General features: G+C 36.2%; 1 protein-coding gene and 1 non-coding gene across 2 annotated transcripts in view; both read left to right on the forward strand.

Moving 5' to 3' along the window:
- The window catches only part of Tbk1 (TANK binding kinase 1), a 38,528-nt gene extending 20,660 nt beyond the window's left edge, over positions 1 to 17,868 (forward strand). The window contains exons 8-21 of the mRNA XM_020182148.2: positions 385 to 564; positions 2,761 to 2,957; positions 3,674 to 3,732; positions 4,331 to 4,422; positions 6,704 to 6,805; positions 7,984 to 8,062; positions 10,704 to 10,825; positions 10,920 to 10,996; positions 11,726 to 11,765; positions 12,326 to 12,427; positions 12,545 to 12,641; positions 13,009 to 13,115; positions 13,347 to 13,418; positions 17,077 to 17,868. Of these exons, the coding sequence (XP_020037737.1) occupies positions 385 to 564; positions 2,761 to 2,957; positions 3,674 to 3,732; positions 4,331 to 4,422; positions 6,704 to 6,805; positions 7,984 to 8,062; positions 10,704 to 10,825; positions 10,920 to 10,996; positions 11,726 to 11,765; positions 12,326 to 12,427; positions 12,545 to 12,641; positions 13,009 to 13,115; positions 13,347 to 13,418; positions 17,077 to 17,128 (1,378 nt within the window). The 3' untranslated portion in view covers positions 17,129 to 17,868. The remainder of the gene's footprint in view (positions 1 to 384; positions 565 to 2,760; positions 2,958 to 3,673; positions 3,733 to 4,330; positions 4,423 to 6,703; positions 6,806 to 7,983; positions 8,063 to 10,703; positions 10,826 to 10,919; positions 10,997 to 11,725; positions 11,766 to 12,325; positions 12,428 to 12,544; positions 12,642 to 13,008; positions 13,116 to 13,346; positions 13,419 to 17,076) is intronic.
- LOC141410640 (small nucleolar RNA SNORA33) lies at positions 15,382 to 15,511 on the forward strand. The gene has a single exon (XR_012435468.1). It is a non-coding gene; the product is annotated as a small nucleolar RNA SNORA33 (small nucleolar RNA).
- Positions 17,869 to 22,977: the final 5,109 nt, after the last annotated feature.

Below are 22,977 nucleotides of genomic sequence, written 5' to 3' on the forward strand. Positions count from 1 at the left end.
TAATCCAAAATCCACGTTTTTGAGTGGAAAATTCCATACATGACCTCATGTGACAGGTCGTAACCAAAATACAGGTGCGCTAAACTGTATAAAATCACTTTTAGGCTATGTTTCTAATGTATATATGATACATAAGTGAATTTCATATCTGAACTTGGGTCCCATCCCCCAACATGTCTCTTAATGTTTATATCCAAAGATTCTAAAATCAGAAAATATTCTAGATCTGAAATGCTTATGATCCCAAGCATTTCAGATAAAGGATACTGAACCTGTAGTAATAATAATAGCAATGTCTTTGATTTGTTGGTAAGTATTACAATTTTGTAGTTAAACAAAATACGACACTTATTTTTTAAGTAACTTTTTTCAATACTATTTTAGGGGTCTTCAGGTTCTACTTACCCCTGTTCTTGCAAACATCCTTGAAGCAGACCAGGAAAAGTGTTGGGGTTTTGACCAGTTTTTTGCAGAGACTAGTGATATACTTCACCGAATGATAATTCATGTTTTTTCACTACAACAAATGACAGCTCATAAAATTTACATTCACAGCTATAATACGTAAGTACCTCTTTTATATTTCCTTCTTGCATCAACACTGTTAAATAATAAATATTTTCCTAAACTAGGACAGGAACAGTAAAGATGCCTCAGGGCACCCACTTATCACTGGGAAAATTATGATTGAGTGCTTATTAAAATCTCTGGAAGTAGCCTGTACTTCAACTAAGTTTTACAAAGTTAATTCACTGGTTTCTTTCAAATGGTGTGATCACATCACCATGAATATCATGAGCTGGTAAATGATCGTGGTTTTACTAAGAGTATTGTCCCATTTTAAAAATATTAAAGCCTAAATCTTCAATATAGTTCAGTTTTTATTTACATATGGAGCATAAAACACTTACTAGGTGCTGGAGAAATATTCAACATTTGTTTTATGTCAACAAAAACACATTTTACCCCTGAGATTTTTAAAATATCTACTTGTGATAAAACTGCATATATAACTAAATACACAGATATGCACTTGCATGTAAAACTGGGAAAATCTGAATTAGACCAGTTGTGTCAAAGTTTATACTGTAGTTGTGGTATTTTATTATGTTACAAGATGTTACCATCGGGGGAACTTGGATGTTGGGTGTATAGCATCTCATTGTATTATTTCTTAGAACTGCATGTGAATCTGCAGTGATCTCAAAATAAAATTTTTTAATGAAGGGGGGGAAAATTACACCATTCTGTGTACCTTAGTTTCTGATTTGATAAAATATAAATAATAGTTTTGATGCCTCAAAAAATTTATAAAAGGAAATTGGGGGGAGACTAGCTCATTGAGAGTACTGCTTAGCATGCACACATCCCTGTGCTCAACCCCAAAAAGAAAAGAAAAAAAATAGATAAAATACATTAGATATTAATATCTAGCATATTTTATCTAATGCAATATACAAATCAAATATAAATGCAATAATATTAATATAACATTAGGTTACTATTATTATTTTGGTACTTAATAGTCTGAGTTTGAATACCCATCATGGTTAGGTGTGAGCCATCATTTTCATTTTAAAAAAATACACTTTAGGCTGGGCCTGGTGGCTCATGCCTCTATAATCCCAGCTACTCGGGAAGTGACTATCAAAAGCCAGCCAACAAAAAAGACCCCTTGTGAACAAACTAACTGGATATGGTGGTACACATCCTCATCCCAGCTATGCACAATCTTGGTGCAGACTGACCCAGACATAAAAAGAAATCCTATATGAAAAATAACTAATGCAGCTTGGTGCCTGTGGCTCACACCCACGATCCTAGCTACTGGAGAAGCAGAAATCAGGATTATGGTTCAAAGCCAGCCTCCAGCAAATAGTTAGCAAGATCCTATAATCTTGCAAAAAACCTCCACAAAAAAGGGCTGGCAGAGTAACTCAAATGGTAAGAGCACCTGCTTAACAAACATGAGACCCTGAGTTCAAACCCCAGTGCTACCAAAAAAAAAAAAAAAAAACTAAAGCAAAAAAAAAAAAAAAAGGACTGGGGGCATGGTTTAAGTGGTAGAGCATCTGCCTGACAAGCACGAAGACCCTGAGTTCAAACTCCAGCACTGGAAAAATAAATAAATATACTTGAATTTTATAATGCCTACCTAAGCCTGAGCCAATCAAAACAGCAGCTTGTGGCAGAGAGCCAGATGTTGAAATATTTCTTTGGTTTCATTGATCTTTTTAGGGGGGATCTTCCTTTTCGCCAAATCATCTTGAAAGTATCTTGGTTTTTAAAATGTATTTAGCAACAAATAATTGTAATAGTTATATTGCAAGTACAATTTTGGTTCTGTACATATTAGACTCATTTAATCTTCAATAATTTTGAGAATGGTTACAATTACTACTCCCATTTACCAGTGAGGAAACTAAGCACAGAGAAGTTAAGTCACGTGTAAGTAAGTGGAAGTGCTGGGATTTGAACCCTGGTGTCTGCCTGACTCAGACACCTACGTTTTTTCCTATTAAAAAAATTAGGAATCATGTATATTATACAGGCATCGAAATTTAGAGATATTCTAGAATTTATTACTATAGGGATAGGTTATATGGAATTCTCATTTTAATAAACTTTTTAGTATCCACATTACAAAGCAGTATTTATAGAGACTGGTCATGGTCTTAGAAATTAATGTTGCACTCAGCATTTAAAAAAAGTTTAATTCTTGTTTTAGCTAAAATTACATTTTGTCTTCTTCTCACACAGTGCTACTGTATTTCATGAACTGGTCTATAAGCAAACCAAAATTATTTCTGCAAATCAAGAACTTATCTATGAAGGACGACGCTTAGTTCTAGAACCTGGAAGACTGGCACAGCATTTCCCTAAAACCACAGAGGAAAATCCGATCTTTGTAGTAAGCCGGGAGCCCCTGAGTACCATAGGTTTAATATACGAAAAAAGTAAGTTGGGATTTTCCTCCTTGTTTTTACTGGCCATTAAAATAATAATAATAAACCCTAAAAATCTGTCATTGTAAAAAGGATTGACATTTTCATAAGGTTGATGATGTAGAACTTTTATAAGTATTAAAATTTTGTAAATTAGCTTCTAAAGAGTAGTAATAAAACTGAAAAACCTCATAGATATAATTTTACCTCAAATATTTTGTTTCTTAAAATGATAGTTTGTCAAGTATGTTTTACTTAACTCTGCATTTAGTGTTTTGTTAACACTCAAAATAACATTTGTATCAAAAATTTCAGCGAATATTTATTATCTCCAGTGTATATAGGACATTGTGCCAGGCTTTAGTTTTAGGAAAAATAAGATATGCATTTTTTAAATAATTTAAGTTACTCATCTTACTGGTAGAAAAAAATGAATCATCTATATTTTTACATTTTTGGGGGGACTTTGGTATTTGATTTACATTTAAAGAGAAACATTGAGTTCATTGTATTGGCGTATATTTCAAAAAAAAAAATGAAACTCCTAAGAAGTAGTGGAGGTAATTAGAGAATGAGCATGATTTTTTCAAGTAGTTTAAAAAAAAAAAAACCAGGAAAAGTACATTTGAAGAGTTTTGCTAGATGTTTACTTTAGGTATTCTATTTACCATATAAAGTATAAAATATCCCAAAATTTTTATTTCTGATTCTTTTGCTTCATATTTCAGTTTCCCTCCCTAAAGTGCATCCACGTTATGATTTAGATGGGGATGCTAGCATGGCTAAGGTTAGTATCAATGGAATTACTGTATAAACATTAAATTTTATCTTATCCATAGTGGAGGCAGTACAGTATATTATGTCTTAATATGTACCTATATGACTTAGAAAATTATTTGTTTAAATTGTTACCCTTTCCAAGTTATTTATTCTCTCTGCTTTGTAGCCTTTCTTAAGATCATTAATAAGAAGATTCTCTTACCAGGCGTTGGTGGCTCACGCCTGTAATCCTAGCTACTCAGGTGGCAGAGATCAGGAGGATTGAAATTCAAAGCCAGCCCAGGCAAATCGTTCACGAGACCTTATCTCGAAAATACCTAACACAAAAAGGGCTGGTGGAGTGGCTCAAGGTGAAGGCCCTGAGTTCAAGCCCTAGTACCGCAAAAAAAAGAAGATTCTCTCCAGTGAGACAATATATGTTAGCTACATAAAGGATGAAATATTTATTATATTAATAGCTATCTTTAACTTTTAGACATTATTAGTTTATTTTGTTTTAAATTAACCTTACAGAAATATTTAAACCTGAAAACTTTTGTGTAGAATTTTTCAAACCCTATACCACAGTTGGTACCAAATTTTGATATTTCTTATTTTCTCATCAGGCAATAACAGGGGTTGTGTGTTACTCCTGTAGAGTTGCCAGTACCTTGCTCCTTTATCAGGAATTAATGCGAAAGGGGATACGGTGGTTGATGTAAGTAATGAATTAAAATTTTAAAATTATTCTTTATACATGCAGACCTCACTAAATAACTGGGAATCACCTCACTGATACTTTACCACTTCATGGTTCATGGGCTTGATTTTTGTTATACTGTATATTTAAGAAAACATTTAGCAGCTGTTTTTGCATTTCTCACAGTCATCTGTGGGACAGATAAGACAAATAGAATCTGAATTTTAAAACCTTGATAACTCTGTGCAACATGAATTCCTTCCCAAAGACCATTACCTGGTGTTCATTTTGCTATCTTGAAAGGCTTTGGCTTGTCATAACTTAATACAGTCTTCAGAATCTTCTTCTGTTTCTTCCCATTTTCCTAAATGAAGTACACATTCACTATCTTTTAGCAGCATTATTGAAATATAATTCCCATACTACATAGTTCATTTAAAATACATAGTTTAGTGCTTTTTGTATTTCACACAGCTGTGCAACTATCACCACTAGATTAGAACATTTTTATCACTTCCAAAAGAAATTCTGCATCCATTAGCATTTACTCCCCATTTTCTCCCAAACCATCCAGCTCTAGACAATTACTACTATACTTTGTCTTTATAGATTTGCCTATTCCAGGTGTTTCATATAAATGGAATCGTATATGCAAATATGTACTCACCTTGACAAGCAGCCTAGAACAGAATACTGATCATCTACCTAAGTATTCTGTTCCTGAAAAATGACCTTAAAAATGTGGAAGGTGTTTATGATTTTGACCTTTTTATGATTTATAGATGTCATCTTTCCATTTCTTATAAGTAGACAGTAATAGGTCTTTTTTAAGAATTATGAGTGTAATTCTACACATTGTTTGAAGCTTTTAAATTCTGTATACATATAATAATGGCCCTGTTGCTGAAAGGTACTAGGGAGTGTGTTTCCTAGGCTCCCTGCACTGCAGGTCATGCCTTGGAACTTAATGCCCGTGACATCTTACATACATCCACCTCACACCCGTCCCTTCCAAAATGTATATGAAGCATTTCAGTGTTCTTTCTCTTACTTCCTCTTTTGGCTTTCTTACTGTTGTTAGTGTTATGTGAAATCCATAAACTTGTGCTTGAGATAATATTCAATGTAGCTTCCTTGTGCTGCTGGGGTGTGACGCAGTGTGTACAGCTTGTGCTTGACATTCATGAGACCCTGGGTTCAGACCCCACCACCAAAAAGAAATAAAATAAAGGAAAAGAGGAAGGGAAGGAGGGAGGAAAAAAGAAGCCTCCTGTTTTTACTAAATACTTTCTGGAAAAAAAGGCTGTGTATACTAACAGCTTTTATTTTCTCTTGCTAGTTTCTCTTTCTTTCTTGTGGTACTGGAATTTGAACTCAGGGCTTCTCACTTACTAACCAGGTACTCTGCCACCTGAGCCACTCCTCCAGCCCTCTCATCCTGTTTTCTGTCCCAGTTGATAGTCTTTTTTTGCCTTTTACTTATTAGTTATAGTTTAACAACTCATGAAAAACTAGTTTTTTTCTTTTTGGAGGTAGCCAGGGATTTGAACTCAGAACCTCACACTTGCTAAGCAGCTACTCTACCACTTGAGCCATGTCCACAGCCCAACTTTTTCCTTTAAAGGGTCTATCAGTTTTGTCATTATGTTAAGTTATGTTGCCTGCATGTTGTTTTTCTTTTCTTTCCATTTTCTTTTTTCTTTTTGCAGTACTGGGGATTGAACTGAGGGCCTTGCACTTGCTAGGCAGTCATTCTACCACTTGACCTATACACTCAGTCCTATTTTTACAGCCTTTCAAAAGGTAGCAATAGCTGATGGGGCGAACAAAAAACAAAAAACAAAAAAAAAAAAAAAAACAGGTTTTAGGTCTTAGTTTATTGATTCCTGATGTAGACCAATAGTCCTTCAGTTATGTATTACATATTATATCATCTTCCTTCTGAGATCAGATGAGTTGGATTGAAATATAAATTTACAGAAATCTATGAATAGCAAAAATTAATTCTGTGTAAAATATGCTATACAACTTATTTTTTGTTCCTTAATATAATTTTAAATGCTTTAGGTGTCTAAACTGTAAACTAATTAATATGGTAATGTTTTGTGAAAATTTAAATGCCCTTCATATGTATGAGAGTCACAAAAATGCTTTTAATAGTGTCCTAAAATACGTGATTTGGCTTTCGTAACATACCAAGAATATTATTGTGAAATGTGTCTGAAGTAATGCAGTTGTATAATTAGCAACTGACAAATAATTCCTTAGATAAACTAATGGAGAAAATGTTACTTTTTAGTGAATTAGTTAAAGATGACTACAATGAAACGGTTCACAAAAAGACAGAAGTTGTGATCACGTTGGATTTCTACATCAGAAACATTGAGAAAACTGTGAAAGTGTAAGTAGATCAGTTCCTTACTCATGGTTAAAATATTGAATGTTGTGTTCAGTTTATGTAATTATCTTTAGCATCACAAAAGTAATCGTATTTGGAGCAGCCATAGGCTGGTGGCTACTTCATCACAAAAGGAAAATACCAGTTTTCTCAGGAAGAAATTAGCACTATCTCTTTGGTGGGCTTTCCACCCTCCAAAATAAAAACATCTCAGACTGGCAGAGTGGCTCAAGTGGTAGAGTGCCTGCCTAGCAAATGTGAGGTTCAAACCTCAGTGCTACCAAAAAGATAAAAACATCTCATCTCTATCTTGCAAAGCAGAAGATCTCATAGGAAAATATAAAACCTATAATCAACTAAGGAAGTAGGAAGAGGTATTTAGAATAGCCTTTTGCTAGTATTTTTAGAATTTTCGAAGTAACTGTCAATTCTTATTTATTAATCTTAGTCTAAGAACATCTTTTAAAACAGAATGATAATTTAAACTGCCTTGTTTCTAGGATGTGCTATTTGTACTACGAAGGAATTTTAATAAGTGAAATTAGTATTTACTATTGACCTCTGTTAATTCTGAAACCTAGTATTTTTACTGTTATCCTGGGATACAGTTATTTAAACTTGCCTTTTCTGTCTTGTCCTCATCTACAAAATTATAAGCACAGTAGCCCCTCCTTATCCTTGGGCATACAATCCAAGACTCTCAGTGGATACCTAAAGCCTTAGAAAGTACCAAACCCTTTGTATAAGCACTGTAATGCCTTGACAGTCTATCTAGTAACTGAGACAGCCACTAAGTGACCAACATGTGGGTAGCATTTACACTGAGTATATAGGACAGTGTGATTCATATTCCAAGTGGCATGTGATTTCATCACACTACTCAGAATACCATGAAACTTAAAACTTATAAAGTGTTTCTGCAATTTTCCATTTAATACTTTCAGGCTACCATTGACCTTCAGTAACTGAAGCCACAGAAAGCAAAGAACACAGATCAGGGGACTGCTCTATATAAAATTTCTTGTTTAAGAAAACATCAAAGTTTTCTTAGACCCTGCTAGTTTATAGAGTTGGAATAAAATTTTATTGAATAGTTAGGAAAATTAAAAACTCAAAATAATATAAAAATCTTTCAAATGTATATTTAATTTAATTTTTTTTGTGACTGACTTTTCATGCAGATATGAAAAGTTGATGAAGATCAACCTGGAAGCAGCAGAGTTAGGTGAAATTTCAGACATACACACCAAATTGTTGAGAGTAAGTATTTGCAAAAGTACAAAAATTATAAGCTCATAATCTGTTTCTTTGCTGACAAAATTAGACTTAAACTTTCTCAGAGCAATGATATTTCTAAAGATATTTAGACAAAAAGTATAAGTAGCCTTTTCCCATATTTAGAGATTTCTTAGAATATTTCAGTAACCTTAAGGCCATGAAATTCTTCATAACATTTCCAAATACATGCTGTATTTTAAACTTACAGCTCTTTCTCCCTCCTCCCCCCAAACCTCCACCTTCCTCTTCACTTTCTGTTTTTTGAATCCATAGCACTTGTATTGCTGCTGTGGCAATTATAGCAAATTTATAGTGTATTTAAACATGCAATTGAGTGTAGGATGCTTAAACTGGTTTAGAAATAAATGCAAACTAGGGAAATAGCAGATCTTTTCTAAAATAAAAGGAAAGAGATTGTGAATCCTCATTTCTATGATCAGAAAAGGTGGTAGGACACAAGTTTCTGCTGAAAAAATGCAGCAACATTGCAGGACCTTTCATAAAAATGTATTGTAAGTACCCATACATTATGAGAATTGATCACTACTCCCAGATCTGTGCCTCTTTACCCACCTACTCCTGACTGGTTATTTTAAGGCTTTTAAATCTTTGCATCCTTGGTTTCTTTTCCTCAGAAATAGTCAATTTCTTACCCTGCTCATCTCTTGTTAAATGACATAGGAAATTAAATGATATAAGAAAAAGAAATACTGATTTCCTACAAGTTCTTAATATTTAAAATATTCATAAAATGAAGATTAGTCAAATTAAAAGTGAAAGGAACATGGCATGATATTTTCTCTTTCCAGGTTAGGCTAAACTTTAGTTGTTTCTCATCTTCAGTTTTAAAACAGTGGTTCTCCAGATTGTGAATCATGAACAAGTAGCAGGTTGTGAAGTTTAGTGCATTGTAGTCAGCAATGTTTTTAAACAAAATAAGATAGAAAATGTCAGAATGAATCACATATTAGGAAATCACTGTTCCATGAAACTTTTGGTTCAGTGGTTTATGCACTTCAAATGTTACTAGGTTAAAACAGTGAATGTCTTTCTGAGTCGTGGTCAAAAAGTTTGAAAAATAATGCTACAGAAGATAGTGATTAGAAGTCAGAGAAACAAGAGATAGTCATCCCCAATATTTGCCTGCGTTTAAATATAGGCACCCATATTGTTACAAAAGTTTTGTATTCTTTCTCTGCTCTTGCCTTAGAATTTGACCTAATCAGTTCATATACCTACTGGACATTTATTCTGAGTGCCAGCATCATTTGAACACTTTCAGTCAAAATTATGTTTGCTTCTGGAGAACCCAAAGTGTTTTTCACTTTAATGACATTTTTGTGAGATTTACATTTCTTCTAGAATCAAAGCATGGATTATTAAATGACTGAAGAACATGACGTTTTATGACATCACAACTTCTAACTTAAAGCTAATTACATTGTTTTTCTTTATAGCTGTTGAGTTGTGGCTCCTTCCCTAATAAACACCTTAAATTTTTAAAAAGTTTTAAATTTGTATTAGAATAAAAATTTTAATAAATAATGAATATAAAAACATTACCATATAAATTCTAATAAATGTTAAAAAGCAAATAAGTTAGCAACATTAGTATATAAATAGAAAAAAATACCTCATATGCCTAAATGATTATTAAGTTTTCCTGCAGGGCACCGGAAGGTCACACCTGTAATCATAGCTACTCAGGAGGTAGCAATGAGGAGGATCACGATTTGAAGCCAGGCCAGGCAAATAGTTGGCAAGATCCTATCCTGAAGAAACCCATCACCAAAAAGTTGAGCTGGTGGAGTTGCTCAAGGTGTAGGCCCTGAGTTCAAGCCCCAGAACTCCAAAAAAAAACCAATAGTGTATATCAGGATCCTTAAGATATTTAAACATATTTATTCTTTAAGTCTAACCTTTGTCCTTTCTAAGTTTTATAAATCTCAGTATCATAGTAGATAAATGTAAATTTACTAAGCTTAAATGGAAGGTTTCTGTTAATTTTCCTTTTTTTATTTTTTGGCTTAAATTTAAGGCCTTGTGCTTTCTGGGTTTGTCCCATTTTAGTTTTCTTAGACCCTCTAAACACAAATCATTCATACCTATACATTATCCTAATACAGCACTAATGGTTCTCTTACTAATTTTCATAACAACCCAATGCAGTACAGTACTAACTGTACTTTTATTGTTGTTCTTTTTTTTTTTTTTTTTAAGAAAAGAAAACAGAAATGAATGATTAAAAATTCCTACTTTTTTTTTTTTAAAGAGTATTTGCTGGGCTGGGCTGGGCTGGGGTCATAGCTCAGGGGTAGAGCACTTGCCTAGCATGCACAAGGCCCTAGGTTTGATGCCCAGCACTACCAAAACCAAAAATGTTTACTGCATGAAATCTTCTCATAGAGTGTTTTAATCCTAGTTAGTCTTATATTTTATTACCATATTGCTCTTGGTGGAAATCAACCTATGAAACTGTTCTTGTATTTAAAGATGGAAAATTAACCTGCTTTGAATTGAATTAATTTACAAAGAAATGTGGTTCAGTCTGCGGACACTATTGGCACTGTGATTATCATTTCTTAGTTTGGCAATTTAGATCTGAACCCATTGTTTTGTTTAGCTTTCCAGTTCTCAGGGAACGATAGAAACCAGTCTTCAGGACATTGAGAGCAGATTATCTCCAGGTGGATTGCTGGCTGATGCATGGGCACATCAAGAAGGCACTCATCCAAAAGATAGAAAGTAGGTTATAGTTTATGGGTAGTTTCTGCTCTTATTAAATGTCCTTTGTCACATCAATTCAGTTAATTTATTTGGATTTTTCTCCCTTAAATAGTGTAGAAAAACTACAAGTCCTGTTAAATTGCATCACAGAGATTTACTATCAGTTCAAAAAAGACAAAGCAGAACGTAGTAAGTAAAATTTGCTATTTATTAATCTTATGAATCAACCTTAGTAGTTAGCATATTTCAGTCGGATTAATTTGGTATATTTGTAAGGGTAACTATTTCAGAGATGTGATTCTAACAGAAAAGAGATTGAATGTACTAAAAATGAAACCTGTCTTTTGATCATTTTAAATCAGAGTGGTAAACTCCAAAGCTAGGCAGGTAATAGCCAGGAATGAGAGTGGCCAGTGGGGACTAAGGAAACTAAAGAAGAAATAACCTATCTAGAGGGAGGTCCACTGTTCAGGATCACCCAGTGTGTTGCCAAGGCTTCCCATTTTTTAAAAAAAGCTAAAGGACCACATGCCTGTGATCCCAACTGCTGGGGAGGCATAAGTAAGAGGATTCTGGTCTGAGACTGGCCCCAGGTAAAAACATGAGACCCTATTCAAAAAATAAAGCAGAGAAGTACTGGTGGAGTGGATCAAGTGGTACAATGCTTGCCTAGCAAGGCCCTGAGTTCAAACCCCAGTACTGCCAAAAAAGAAAAGCTAGAAATACAGGTTTTGTTAAAAATATCCTGATTTTTAAATGTTAACATTGTACAGGCCAAATAAAAGCATCTGTAGGCCACTGGTGTGTGATAGCTACTTCAAACTCCTGGCCTTTTTGAAGCAATATTCTCAAAAGAAAAAATACTGTGCTTGATGTTGTGATTCCACATTAACAATAGTTATATTTTCTTGTTTTTAGGACTAGCTTACAATGAAGAACAGATCCACAAATTTGATAAGTAAGTGTCCAGATTATGTTTAATAAATTGGCTGTTTTCACTACTATTTTGGTTGTCTTTATTAATGATTATTCTTAAAGTTGGGATTCATTACAACAAAAATTGCATTTTAATCTTGACTTTATAGGATTGTTACTCTGCGTGCACATTTTGAAGTCCACTCATCTGGTCCCTGACTGGGAGGTTACCAAGACAGGAAAAAGGCCATGGAGGGTGCAGTGGGGAGGAGTGAGGAGGGATCCTGTTCTATTCAGTTGTCTGTTGTTGCATGTGCTGTGCTTGCAGAGGGTAGAAAGTAGGGAACAGGGAGGACAGGTAGAACTACCTCCTTAACTTTAACACCAGTCAGTAAATACTGTTTGAACATTTTCCATTTGGAAACTTCTCTTTCTCCTCTTGCAGCTATGATATCTACCTTAGAAACTTACTTTCTACTGTAAATATTGCAAGCCACAGCAGTCATTATAGGAAACATGAATTTCATGTATTTGAAAAGTTTAAATATTGGGAGTAAAAACAGTAAATTAGATTAAGACTCCTTGGTTATTTCTAAATTGCAGGCAAAAACTGTATTACCATGCAACAAAAGCTATGACCCACTTTACAGATGAATGTGTTAAAAAGTATGAAATATTTTTGGACAAGTCAGAAGAGTGGATGAGGTAAGTGCACTTGTTGTGGGGTGATCAGTAGTGGGCTGTACAACATAATGTTTACTGTGTACTTAAAGTGAGAACTTTACACTAGCCTACTTATTAATAGATTCTTTTGGTTTTCAGAAAGATGCTTCATCTTAGGAAACAGTTACTATCGCTAACTAATCAGTGTTTTGATATTGAAGAAGAAGTTTCAAAGTATCAAGACTATGCTAATCAGGTACAGCTATCAAAAGTATTTAGGGTAAAGCTTCTTTCCTATTAGAAAGAATTAAAATATAGTTATTCCAGATTTCTATCTGATAGAGATTGAGGAAGGCAGAAGCCAGTGTTGTATGCCTGTCACCAGCTCTGCTTACCCAGTTTTCTTTTTTTTTTTGGTGGTACTGGAGTTTGAATTCAAGACCTGCACTTGCCAGGCAGGTGCTCTGCCACTTGCGGAACACCCCCAGCTCTAACTCACCCATTTTTAATATGGATTCGGATTTTGAGCTGAGTTTTAAAATTTTAGCTGTTTTTGAAATAAAAATTTCAACTGTAATAAGGTAGTAAGTACTTTTTGTTCTGTGATGTTCTCGATGTTTTAGTTGCAAGAAACTCTGCCCCAGAAAATGTTTGCCGCCTCCAGTGGAATCAAACACACCATGACCCCAATTTATCCAAGTTCTAACACATTAGTGGAAATGACTCTTGGGTAAGGTACTTTTTGGGAAACAATACTGTTTCCATTTTCTTTTCTTTCAGTTTGTAACCTTGCTCTGATATTTTGAAATTCTTAATGTTTGTTGTTAATATAATGTTTGATAATGTTCATTTAATGACCAGTTAGCTCTACAAAACTAACATGTAATATAAATCTAATTCTAAATATTTGCATATTTTTTTGAGCTGAGTTGTTTTGTTTATCTTTGTTTTGTGTGTATAGTATGAAGAAATTGAAGGAAGAGATGGAAGGAGTGGTGAAAGAACTTGCTGAAAATAATCATATTTTAGAAAGGTAAGTAGTGCAGAACATCCTATTTTGTACATAATTTAGGAGGTACATATCCATGCTGTATTTGTCTGTCTTCCTCTAGCAAGTAGATTACATAATAAGAAGGGGACAGAAAATCACAACTCTGGGGCTGGCTGAGTGGCTCAGGTGGTAGAGCACCTGCCGAGCTAGTGTGAGGTCCTGAGTTCAAGCCCCAGTACTGCCAAAAAAAAAAAAAAGCAATCCATTAAAAAAGATTAAAAAAAAAAAGAAATCACAACTCTCATATTTTTCTCTTTCAACATGATGGTCTTTTAGTGATTGGCTAATAGAATTTATTAGCTTACTTGAATCAGAATATAAAAACTAAAATCTTTTTCATTTGATTTTTTTTGTAACATTAGTTCAGGAGAGCCATGATTTTCAATTTTGTTATTCAGAGTTCCCTGTAAGAAAGCAGCATCCTGGTGCTGAATAACCTACAGAGCCCTCTGCAAACTTCCTTGCAAGTGTGAGCCATATAGAAATGCCAGTCTATGAAAAGCTGATTATTTGCTTTTTGTCCATAGAATCCTAGCAGATCAGGCCTAAAGAGAGCTGAGAAGTACAGAGCCAGGACAGTTGCTTTCCTTGTGCTGGTCCCTCAGAGACATGCAGTCAACATTTGGCTCTTTTTAAGTATGTAGGGGCTCCTCTGGAGGAGAACTTCTCTCACTCTCAGTGCTAATAAAAGACTCTCAGTTGGTACTTTGTTCTGTTGTAGGGTGCTTCCACACTGCACTGTCTCGCGTCACATGCTTTCCAGCCTTGTGCAGTAGTGGAGTAGGGCGGGTTCTTTGTGTTCTCTAGCTATGACGTCCATACCACAAGGAAATAAACCAGAAGGAGAACCCAGCCTCCTGTGTCCTGCTGTGGTCTTTTTTTCTCATCATAGTGTATTTAACCCTGTCTTATTTGTTGAGCATTTAAGGTGTTTCTGATTTTTCACAATTATAAACCATGCTTCAGTAAAGATCATTGTATTTATCTCTTCAAGAACTCCTGTAAGAATTTTTGAGGTATTGAGCTAGGGGTGTGGCTCAAGTGGTAGAGCACTTGCCCAGCAAGTGCAAGGCTCTTAAGCTCAAACCCCAGTCCCATCCAAAAAAAAAAACCTTTCAAACTTAGGGCCTTGTGCTTGCAAAGAAGGTGCTCTACAGTTTGAGCCACACGTCTCTAGTCCATTTTGCTTGGGTTATTTTGGAGATGGGGTTTCGTGAACTATTTGTCCAGCTGACCCAAACCATGATCCTCCGAATCTCAGCCTCTCAAGTAGCTACGATTTCAGGCATGACCACCTGGCTAGAAGGGAATTTTTGAAGTATTGATTTCTAGATGTGAAATTTCTATGACTTTTAAATTTTGGCTGGTGTTATTAATTTGTTCTTTAAACGTGTTGGAGTCCTAAACAGACAAAAGCTATGCCTTTCTCAACACCAAATGAAGCCAGGCTCTGGTGGCTCATGTCTATAATACTAGCTACCTAGGAGGCAGAGATCAGGAGAATCACAGTCCAAAGCCAGCCCTGGCAAATAGTTCCACGAGACCCGATCTCGAAAAATCCTTCACAAAAATAGGACTGGTGGAGTGACTCATGGTGAAGGTCCTGAGTTCAAGCCCCAGTACCACAAAAAAAAAAAAACCCACCAAATTGTATTAGTCTTATAAATGTTTGCCAATTTGTTTAGTAAAAATTAAATCTTCTTTTGGTTTCTGTTTCTTTGGTTAATAGCAATATCAAGCATGTTTTTGTATGCTTATATGTTTTTTATTTCTCCTGGAGATTACCTGTTAGGTTTTTGGGGTTTTGTTTTGTTTTGTTTTAATCTTTTTCCTACTTGTTTATAGAAACTACATAGGAAATATCTACCATTCTAACTTATAGTTTCTTCACAACTTTAGCTAAATCCCAAATTTATCTTGTAAGGCTAAAGATTTAGAAAGTAGAAAGCCAGTCTGTTAATCTGCTTAACTAAATGTGTTTGTACAGAAATTTAGAAAAAGCTTGCAATAGTAATGCCATGATATGAGTCTTAAGGACAATCACAGTCATTAAAGTCCCTGAAATGGCTACCACAAATTTTAATGTTGGGAATGTTTCAGAAAATGTTTGCACTTTTTTTTTTTTTTTTTTTTTTTTGGTGGTACTGGGGTTTTAACTCAGGGCCTCATGCTTGCTAGGCAGACACTCTACCACTTGAGCTATTCCACCAGCCCCAGAAAATGTTTGATTTTAATTATTAAAGTTAAGAACTTAGTGAATCTTCAAAATGTTAATAAGAAAAAACAAAAAAAGAAAGCAGAACAAACCACTGTGACTTGTAGAATCAAATCCCACTTCCTAAAGCACTTCAGTTTCTCAGCTTCTTTTGCTTTAATTGCAGGTTTATCTGACAATACATGGGTAATATAAAAACACATCTTAAATATTAAGTGACTACTTAAGAATTTGTGACAGAACTAGTGTAGGTTGAGTATCCGTTATTCACAATCCTTAGGACCAGAAGTGTCTGATCTCATTTTTCAGATTTGGCTATAAATAATGAGATATCATAGAGATGGGACTCAAGTCCAGAAGCAAATTTATCTGTATTTCACATACACCTTATATTCATTAACTGGAGGTAACTTCAAGAGTATTTTTAATGTACCTGCATTGTGACTACAGTTTGTTACATGAGGCCAGATGCAGACTTTTCCTCTGTGGCCTCATATCAGTACTCAAAAAGTTTCAGATTTTGGATCATTTCGTGTTTTGGATTTTCAGATGAGGGAATACTCACCCTATGCTGGAAGCCAGGTCTTATGGAGAATATTGTACCATCCTGTCTCCATATGGCTGTCCATCCCACTATCACTTCCAGGTTTTTGTGTGTCCTTATCTCACCTACTCACTCTTCTGTACTCCTGCCCCACAAGTTGGTCATCGTTCTTCAAAATGCTTGTATACTTCCCCTCATCACCTTCACTCAGACCTCCTTTGCCCTTCATGTGGAACTGTAGTGATAACCTCTTAACCTATTTTCTTAACTGCAGGCTTTTCCCATCTGTTGTAGGTGTTAGCCAAAATAATTATCCAAAATACAAATGTAATCATGCCCCTCATTTTGGCTCAAAAATGTCAAAACTCCTGTTACCTGAAAAGTACAATCTAAATTCATACTTCATTCAAAGAATGTAATGGTCTGGTCCCAGCCTATTTCCCATTACTCCTCAGAACAGCAAAGTACCATTCCTTACTGTCCCTTGAATTTGTCATACTCCCACCTCCACATCTTGGTTTATAAATCCCTCACCAAAAAGAAATTATCCGATTCTTACAAACACCTTCTCAGTTACGTCACTCATCATTTTCTCTTTTAAAAAATCTTCCCAAGCTACTGGATTGTATTTTTTCCATTAATTTATGATAGTACCACTCTTTTTCAGTAAGAAATAGAGCAAATCACAGTTGCTCAAACTCTTAGAAATAACTATTTATTCTCCTATATTCTCTTTGAAATGTTGGGGGTCTGGGTCTGGGGGTGTGCTTGCCTAACATGTGTGAAGCCTCAAGTTCAGTCCCCAGCATTGAAAAAAAAAATGTAGGAGGTCAAATGAGTGAAATCTGTTGAGATTCTCTTCTCTTCTTTGTGTGCTTTAGGTTTGGGTCTTTGACAATGGATGGTGGCCTTCGCAATGTGGACTGTCTTTAAGAGCTTCCTAAGAAGGTTAAGAAAAGTTTCAGTTTGCACAAGAAGATAATGCTAGGGCATTAATGAATGTCTTTACAGGTGGTTTCTTATTTCTGTAATTCAGTATTTGATGTGGTCATGTAGATATGTACAATATTGTAAATACATAAAAAATATATAAATTTTTGGCTGCTGTTAAGAAGTAATTTTGCCTTTTCACATTTCTAAGTACTTGAGGCAGTTGGCCTCAGTGAGCACTAAAAGAAAGCCATGGCTGGCCAATATGCTGGGGTGCTGGGCCTCCTCCCTCCCAGTAAGGTAGAGAAGTAGCATTGCTCTGGTGCCTGCTGGAAATGTTTCTAAGTGGAACCAAAACTAGCATCCTTACAGATCAGAAAAGACTGACTGTTGGCACGTTTACAAATTAGAAAATGAAGAGGTGGCTTCTGTGAGTGGGGAGCAGAACTGAACCACTGTTTTTCTAGGATTACAATTCTTTTCAGAAGGATAAAGTGGCATTATTTCACTTTACAAGGTGCCCAGATCTCAGTTTTCCTTGTATGTTTAATTTCAAGAAGAATTATTGAGCAAAATTTTTAAAGTGGATTTGTTACTTACAAGTATTCATTTTTCCTTTGACCATAAATGTATAATTGTCATTAGAATCTAGGATCATCTCAATTGTTTTAAGCTGTATATTCCTTTACTTTAATTCTGCTTACTATTTCATGAAAAAAATAAATTTCTCATTTTAATGTAAATGGTTTGTATGTTTTTATGTATCCAGTTTGAGAAACACGTTACCTTTTTTTTAAACCCAGGGCCTCCTTGCATGCTAGGCAAGTTCTCTCCCACTTCATCACCAGCCCAAAAGTTATCTTTTGAAGTATGGGTGGTGATGGTAAATTATCTCAGAATACTTCATGTAGGGACAACTCTGCGTCTCTTATAAACTACTGACTCCAAGTATAGTAGAAGTTCTTTCGTAAACTTATGCTACACAAAATGAAAGGAAATGCTTTCTTTGGAAAACTTACCCAGAGTTCTAGACTTAAAGGAGTATACTCAACAAAAAAAATATTTTATCCATTGGGATTTTTATTGGTTTGATTATGTTTTCCTGGCTTGTCGGACTAATGAAGGATGGCAATAGTCTTTATGTCATAAACATATAATGTCCCAAAGAATAAGTAAATTGGGCCATGTGTGGTGGTACACACCCACTAGCTACTCAGGAAACAGAGATTGAGAAGATTGAGGTTCAAGATGAGCCTGTAAAGTTATGGAAATCCCATCTCAACCATCAAACAGGGCTTAAGTGGTACCATTCCTATAATTACACCTACACAGGAGACATAGGTCAGGAAGGAGGATTAAGGTCTGAGGCCAGCCTCAGGCAAAATAGTGCAAGAACTATTCCCAAAAACAAAGTAAAATGGAACTGGGGGCAAGACTCAAGTGGTAGAGTGCTTGCATAGCAAGTGCAAGGCCCTGAGTTTAAACCCCAATACCAGCAAAAGAGAATAAAACACTCAAAATACATTTCAGTTTTAAGATGATTCAGTTTTTAATAGTTAAATGTATTTACTCTCCTTTTACTGGCTTGTTTTATTGAGATGGGAGTCTTGCTTTTTGCCTGGGCTGGACTCAGACCTCAAGCAATCTAGTTTTTTCTTTTTGGTGGAACTGGGGTTTGAACTCAGGGCTTCTTGCTGCAAAGCAGGCACTCTATCACTTGACCCATACCTCCAGTCCATTTTGCTCTGGTTATTTTGGAGATGGGGTTTTGAAAATTATTTGCCTGAGCTGGCCTTGAACTGCAATCCTCCTGATCTCAGTTTCCCAACTAGCTAGGATTACAGACATGAGCCACCAGCATCCAACTCCACATGTGTATCTTGAATTGTATAGTTTTAAATATCTTATCATTGAACAATGGATAAAATTTTACTCAAATCATAGGATTAGTTGATATATTTGTATTTAGTTTTGTGTAGGGGGGAGGAGAGGTTCCCAGCACATCTAGCAAAGAACACCAGTAAACCTATGCCTTAGGGATTGTATTTTTGTTAGTAGCATTGATAAGAATATATCTGTTCTTAGACTGGGGGTGTAGTGTGGCTCAAGTGGTAGAGTGCTAGCCTAGCAACCAAAAGGCCCCAAATTCAATCCCTGGTACTGCCAAAAAAAAAATGTGTATATATGTATGTGTGTGTGTGTGTGTGTGTGTACACATACATTGCTTTCAATATTTCACACTCAGAATTCCTAGTTGGCACTGGAGATGTAGCTCAGTGGTAGAACTTGTGCTAAACAGGCCATAGATCCTGGGTTCAATCCTCAACACCAAAAACAAAACAAAATAATGCATCCTCACTCAAAGCATTTTAAGTCTATAAAGGTACATGGGTAACAGTCTCCTAATTTTCAGTGACTATCAAGTGAAACTATCTTCAAAATAACATGTCTACTTTTGTGACTTTTGTTCCTATATTACAGTTGTGTTTCCAAAAGCAAGGATTACTGATTTAAAAAAAAAAAAAATAGGATCTGGGCACCTGTAATCCTAGTTACTCAGGAAGCAGAGATCAGGAGGAACATGGTTTGAAGCTAGCCCAGCAAATAGTTCTCGAGATCCTATCTTGAAAAATTCCATCACATAAAAGGGCTGGTGGAGTTGTTCGAGGTGTAGACCCTGAGTTCAAACCCCAGGATTGCAAAAAAAAAAAAAAAAGTAATAAATACAGGATATAGGTTTAACCTTCAAAAGAGAATTTATAGTTCAAACTGCAAAAGAAATAAAAAGTGTAGAGTATGTGAAAAGAAAGGATAGCTTCAAGTAGAAAGGAATTTGAGATTAGGAAAGAAAAGGGGTGGGGGGGCGTGTAACTGGAGTTTGAAATTAGAGCCTTGTGCCCACCACTAAAATATGCTGTATAAATTTCCCCAAACAAAAGATATGTAAGTTTCATTGACCAAGCTTAGAAGTATTCTCAGAGACACGGATGAGCAAACAGAAAGGAGTAGGCATTAATAAGAAAATTTCACCAAAAGATCCCAGAGTTTGATTAGAACCCCCAGATCTCTGCAGACAAATAATGATGCTAACACTGAAGGGCCAAAGAGGTTATGGTCAGAGTCCAGGTTCAGCACAAATCCCATGCAGGTGGAGACCGTGGGCTCATGAGCAGGTGAAGCTCTGGGAGTTTCCCATCTGCACATGGTTATGCAGCAAGGTTTTGATTAAATGTCAAGAACCTCCAAATCCACCTAAGCCCTCTGGAGACAAACATATAGACCATACAACAAAGGCGGCCCCATACCAGAGGAAACCTGGGGTGTTCCACCACAGGAATGATGAAATTACAGGATTTGAGGAAAGGTTGAAGTTTAAGTAAAATTTAAATAGAGTAGGATTTTGGAGCTGCCAAGCAGGGCCATGTGTAACGGTGTCCACATTAGATCTGGACCTCAAAGCCAAACCCGCCCATCTCCTTGGAAAGCTCGAAGTAAAGACAATATAGAATGTCCTGCTCAGAAAATTGTCACCTCAAGTTCTGCAGCATCTGGACTGGAGTCCAGGCTGCTGACTTAGTGCCTTCAGGCCGCAGTGGATCATTCTGACTGGTGTTACAGCAACCAGCAAGGTTTCTCGTAATGCATCCTTCTAGGGGTATCCCCGGGGTCGTTAGGACGTTTTATAGCTGCCGAGTGTCCTTAAAAGAAACATTGGCAACCCCAATCTGATGAACAGTCCAAACTAATTAGGACTATCTCATCAGTGATTGCTAGGTTTTTTAATGTTTTTCTTTCTATCTCCAATTCATTCTCTATTTTTCAGTAGCTTCTCAATACAATCTTTCCCATAACGAAGCATTATAAATGGCCTATTACTGCCCTCCCTGCTCTACCCTCACCCTCACCTCTTTCCCCCAAACCTTCCTTTTCTTGCTCCAATATGGACTGTTTACTTTCTAGGCCTACTTGAGCCTTTTTTCCTGAGAATTCCCTTAACCTCTCTGTTGAGGTTGAACATCTACTTCATGAATCCCATTTCTTCCTTGTTCACGCCCTCACCTTATTTATTTTGTTTGAAATGGGGTCTCTCTTTGTTGTCTTGGCTGACCCTGGACTTAAGGGCCCAAGCCTCAGCCTCCAGAGCAGCTGAGACCACAGGTGCCCAGTACTGCACCCAGCTACTCTCACTTTCAATGGAGAGCATGTGGTAGCTTTCTGTGAAATGTAAAAGGCATTCTTCCACACCTAGTGTTCAGAAATTCCCCAATGAAGTTCTTTGGAGATAGCCTTTTACAAATTATTTCTTTGACTGGGGACCCACTCAGCCCCCTTTGAGCTGGAAACACATGTCTGGGAAATTTTCTTCCATTCGTTCTCTGGCAATTTCCTACCCTCTGATGCTTCCTCCTCTTAAGGGTATTGAACTTATTAGAATGGTCCTCTAACCCTCTCTCTCCCAGTAGTCAACCTGCCCTTCATTATCTCCTGACAACCGACTAGGTTCCCCTAGGTCAGAGACCTATGGTACTCCTCTATGTCTGGCCCTCTAATCATATCTAAACTAGGCCTGGACTAGTATCTATGAGCCTAAGAAAGTTCATAAAGAGACCAGAATGACTGCTTTACTGTTTTGGAAATTTTTAGTTGTATAATTAGGAAAACAGAAATATCAGACAATGAACAGGCTGAAAAGCAATTCATCACAACCTCCCTGACACCATAGCATCTGACTGGACTCTCCTTGCTTTTATGCCTGTTATGAAGGAGTTGGCGTCTGTTAGAGAAAGAACGTAGTGAGGACATTAGCTGCCTAGAAGAGCAGGTTCTTCCAACCAAAGTGCTTGATTACGTGATTTTTTTCCTAGGACCATTGCTGGCTGTAAAAACCAATGCTCACCAGGCGCTGGTGGCACACACCTGTAATCCTAGCTAGTAAGGAAGTAGAGATCAGGAGGATGACAGTTCAAAGCCAGCCCAGGCAAATAGTTAGCAAGACCCTATCTCGAAAAACCCATCACAAAACAGCTGGCAGAGTGGCTCAAGAAGCAGAGCACCAGGCTAGTAAGTTCGAGGCCCTGAGTTCAAACCCCAGTGCTGCTGAAAACAAACAATGCTCATCAATTTCATTAAAGACAGGAAGAATCTGATTTCTTTTCCTGGCCACCAGAAAATTAGATTGAGTTTAATGCACATAAAAGTCAAAAACCAAATTTTTTAATCTGAAATACAGTAATTCAGACCTTTTAATTGTTCAGAATGTTTTCTTAATCTTCCTAATTACATCAGTAAAGGTATATTTTATCTAAATTATCTTTGGTGATCATTCCAGAACTGCAAGTGTGGCTGGGTATTAAGCAATTATTAAACCAGGTGTGGTGGCACACACCTGTAATCCCAGCACTCCGGAGGCAGAGTTCAAGAGTTCGAACTCTTGAACAGGTTCAAGAGTTTGAAGCCAGCCTGGGTTACATAGTGAGACCCTATTCTTAAATGAACAAACAAAAAACTATTAATGCAATTCACCATATCAATAGTTAAAAATGAAAAAATCCTATGATCTTTGCAATACTTGCTACAAAGCCATGCAACAAAATTCACCATGTATTTCTGATTTTGTGTGTGTGGTGCTAGGGTTCGGACCCAGAGCCTTGCACGTGCTAGGCAAGCATTCTGACACGGAGCTATATCCCTAACCCTAGTTCCAATTTTTAAAAAATCTTAGTAAGATAAAAATGGAAAAGATAAAAGATGGAAATACAGTTCCTTGATGTGGTTACACCCATCAAACTAAAATCCCAAATCAATGTCTGATACAGTCAGGGAGCTGTGCTAACAAGATAAAGAACTAAAAG

The sequence above is a fragment of the Castor canadensis genome, chromosome 8 (assembly GCF_047511655.1).
Source record: "Castor canadensis chromosome 8, mCasCan1.hap1v2, whole genome shotgun sequence".
NCBI lineage: Eukaryota > Metazoa > Chordata > Mammalia > Rodentia > Castoridae > Castor > Castor canadensis.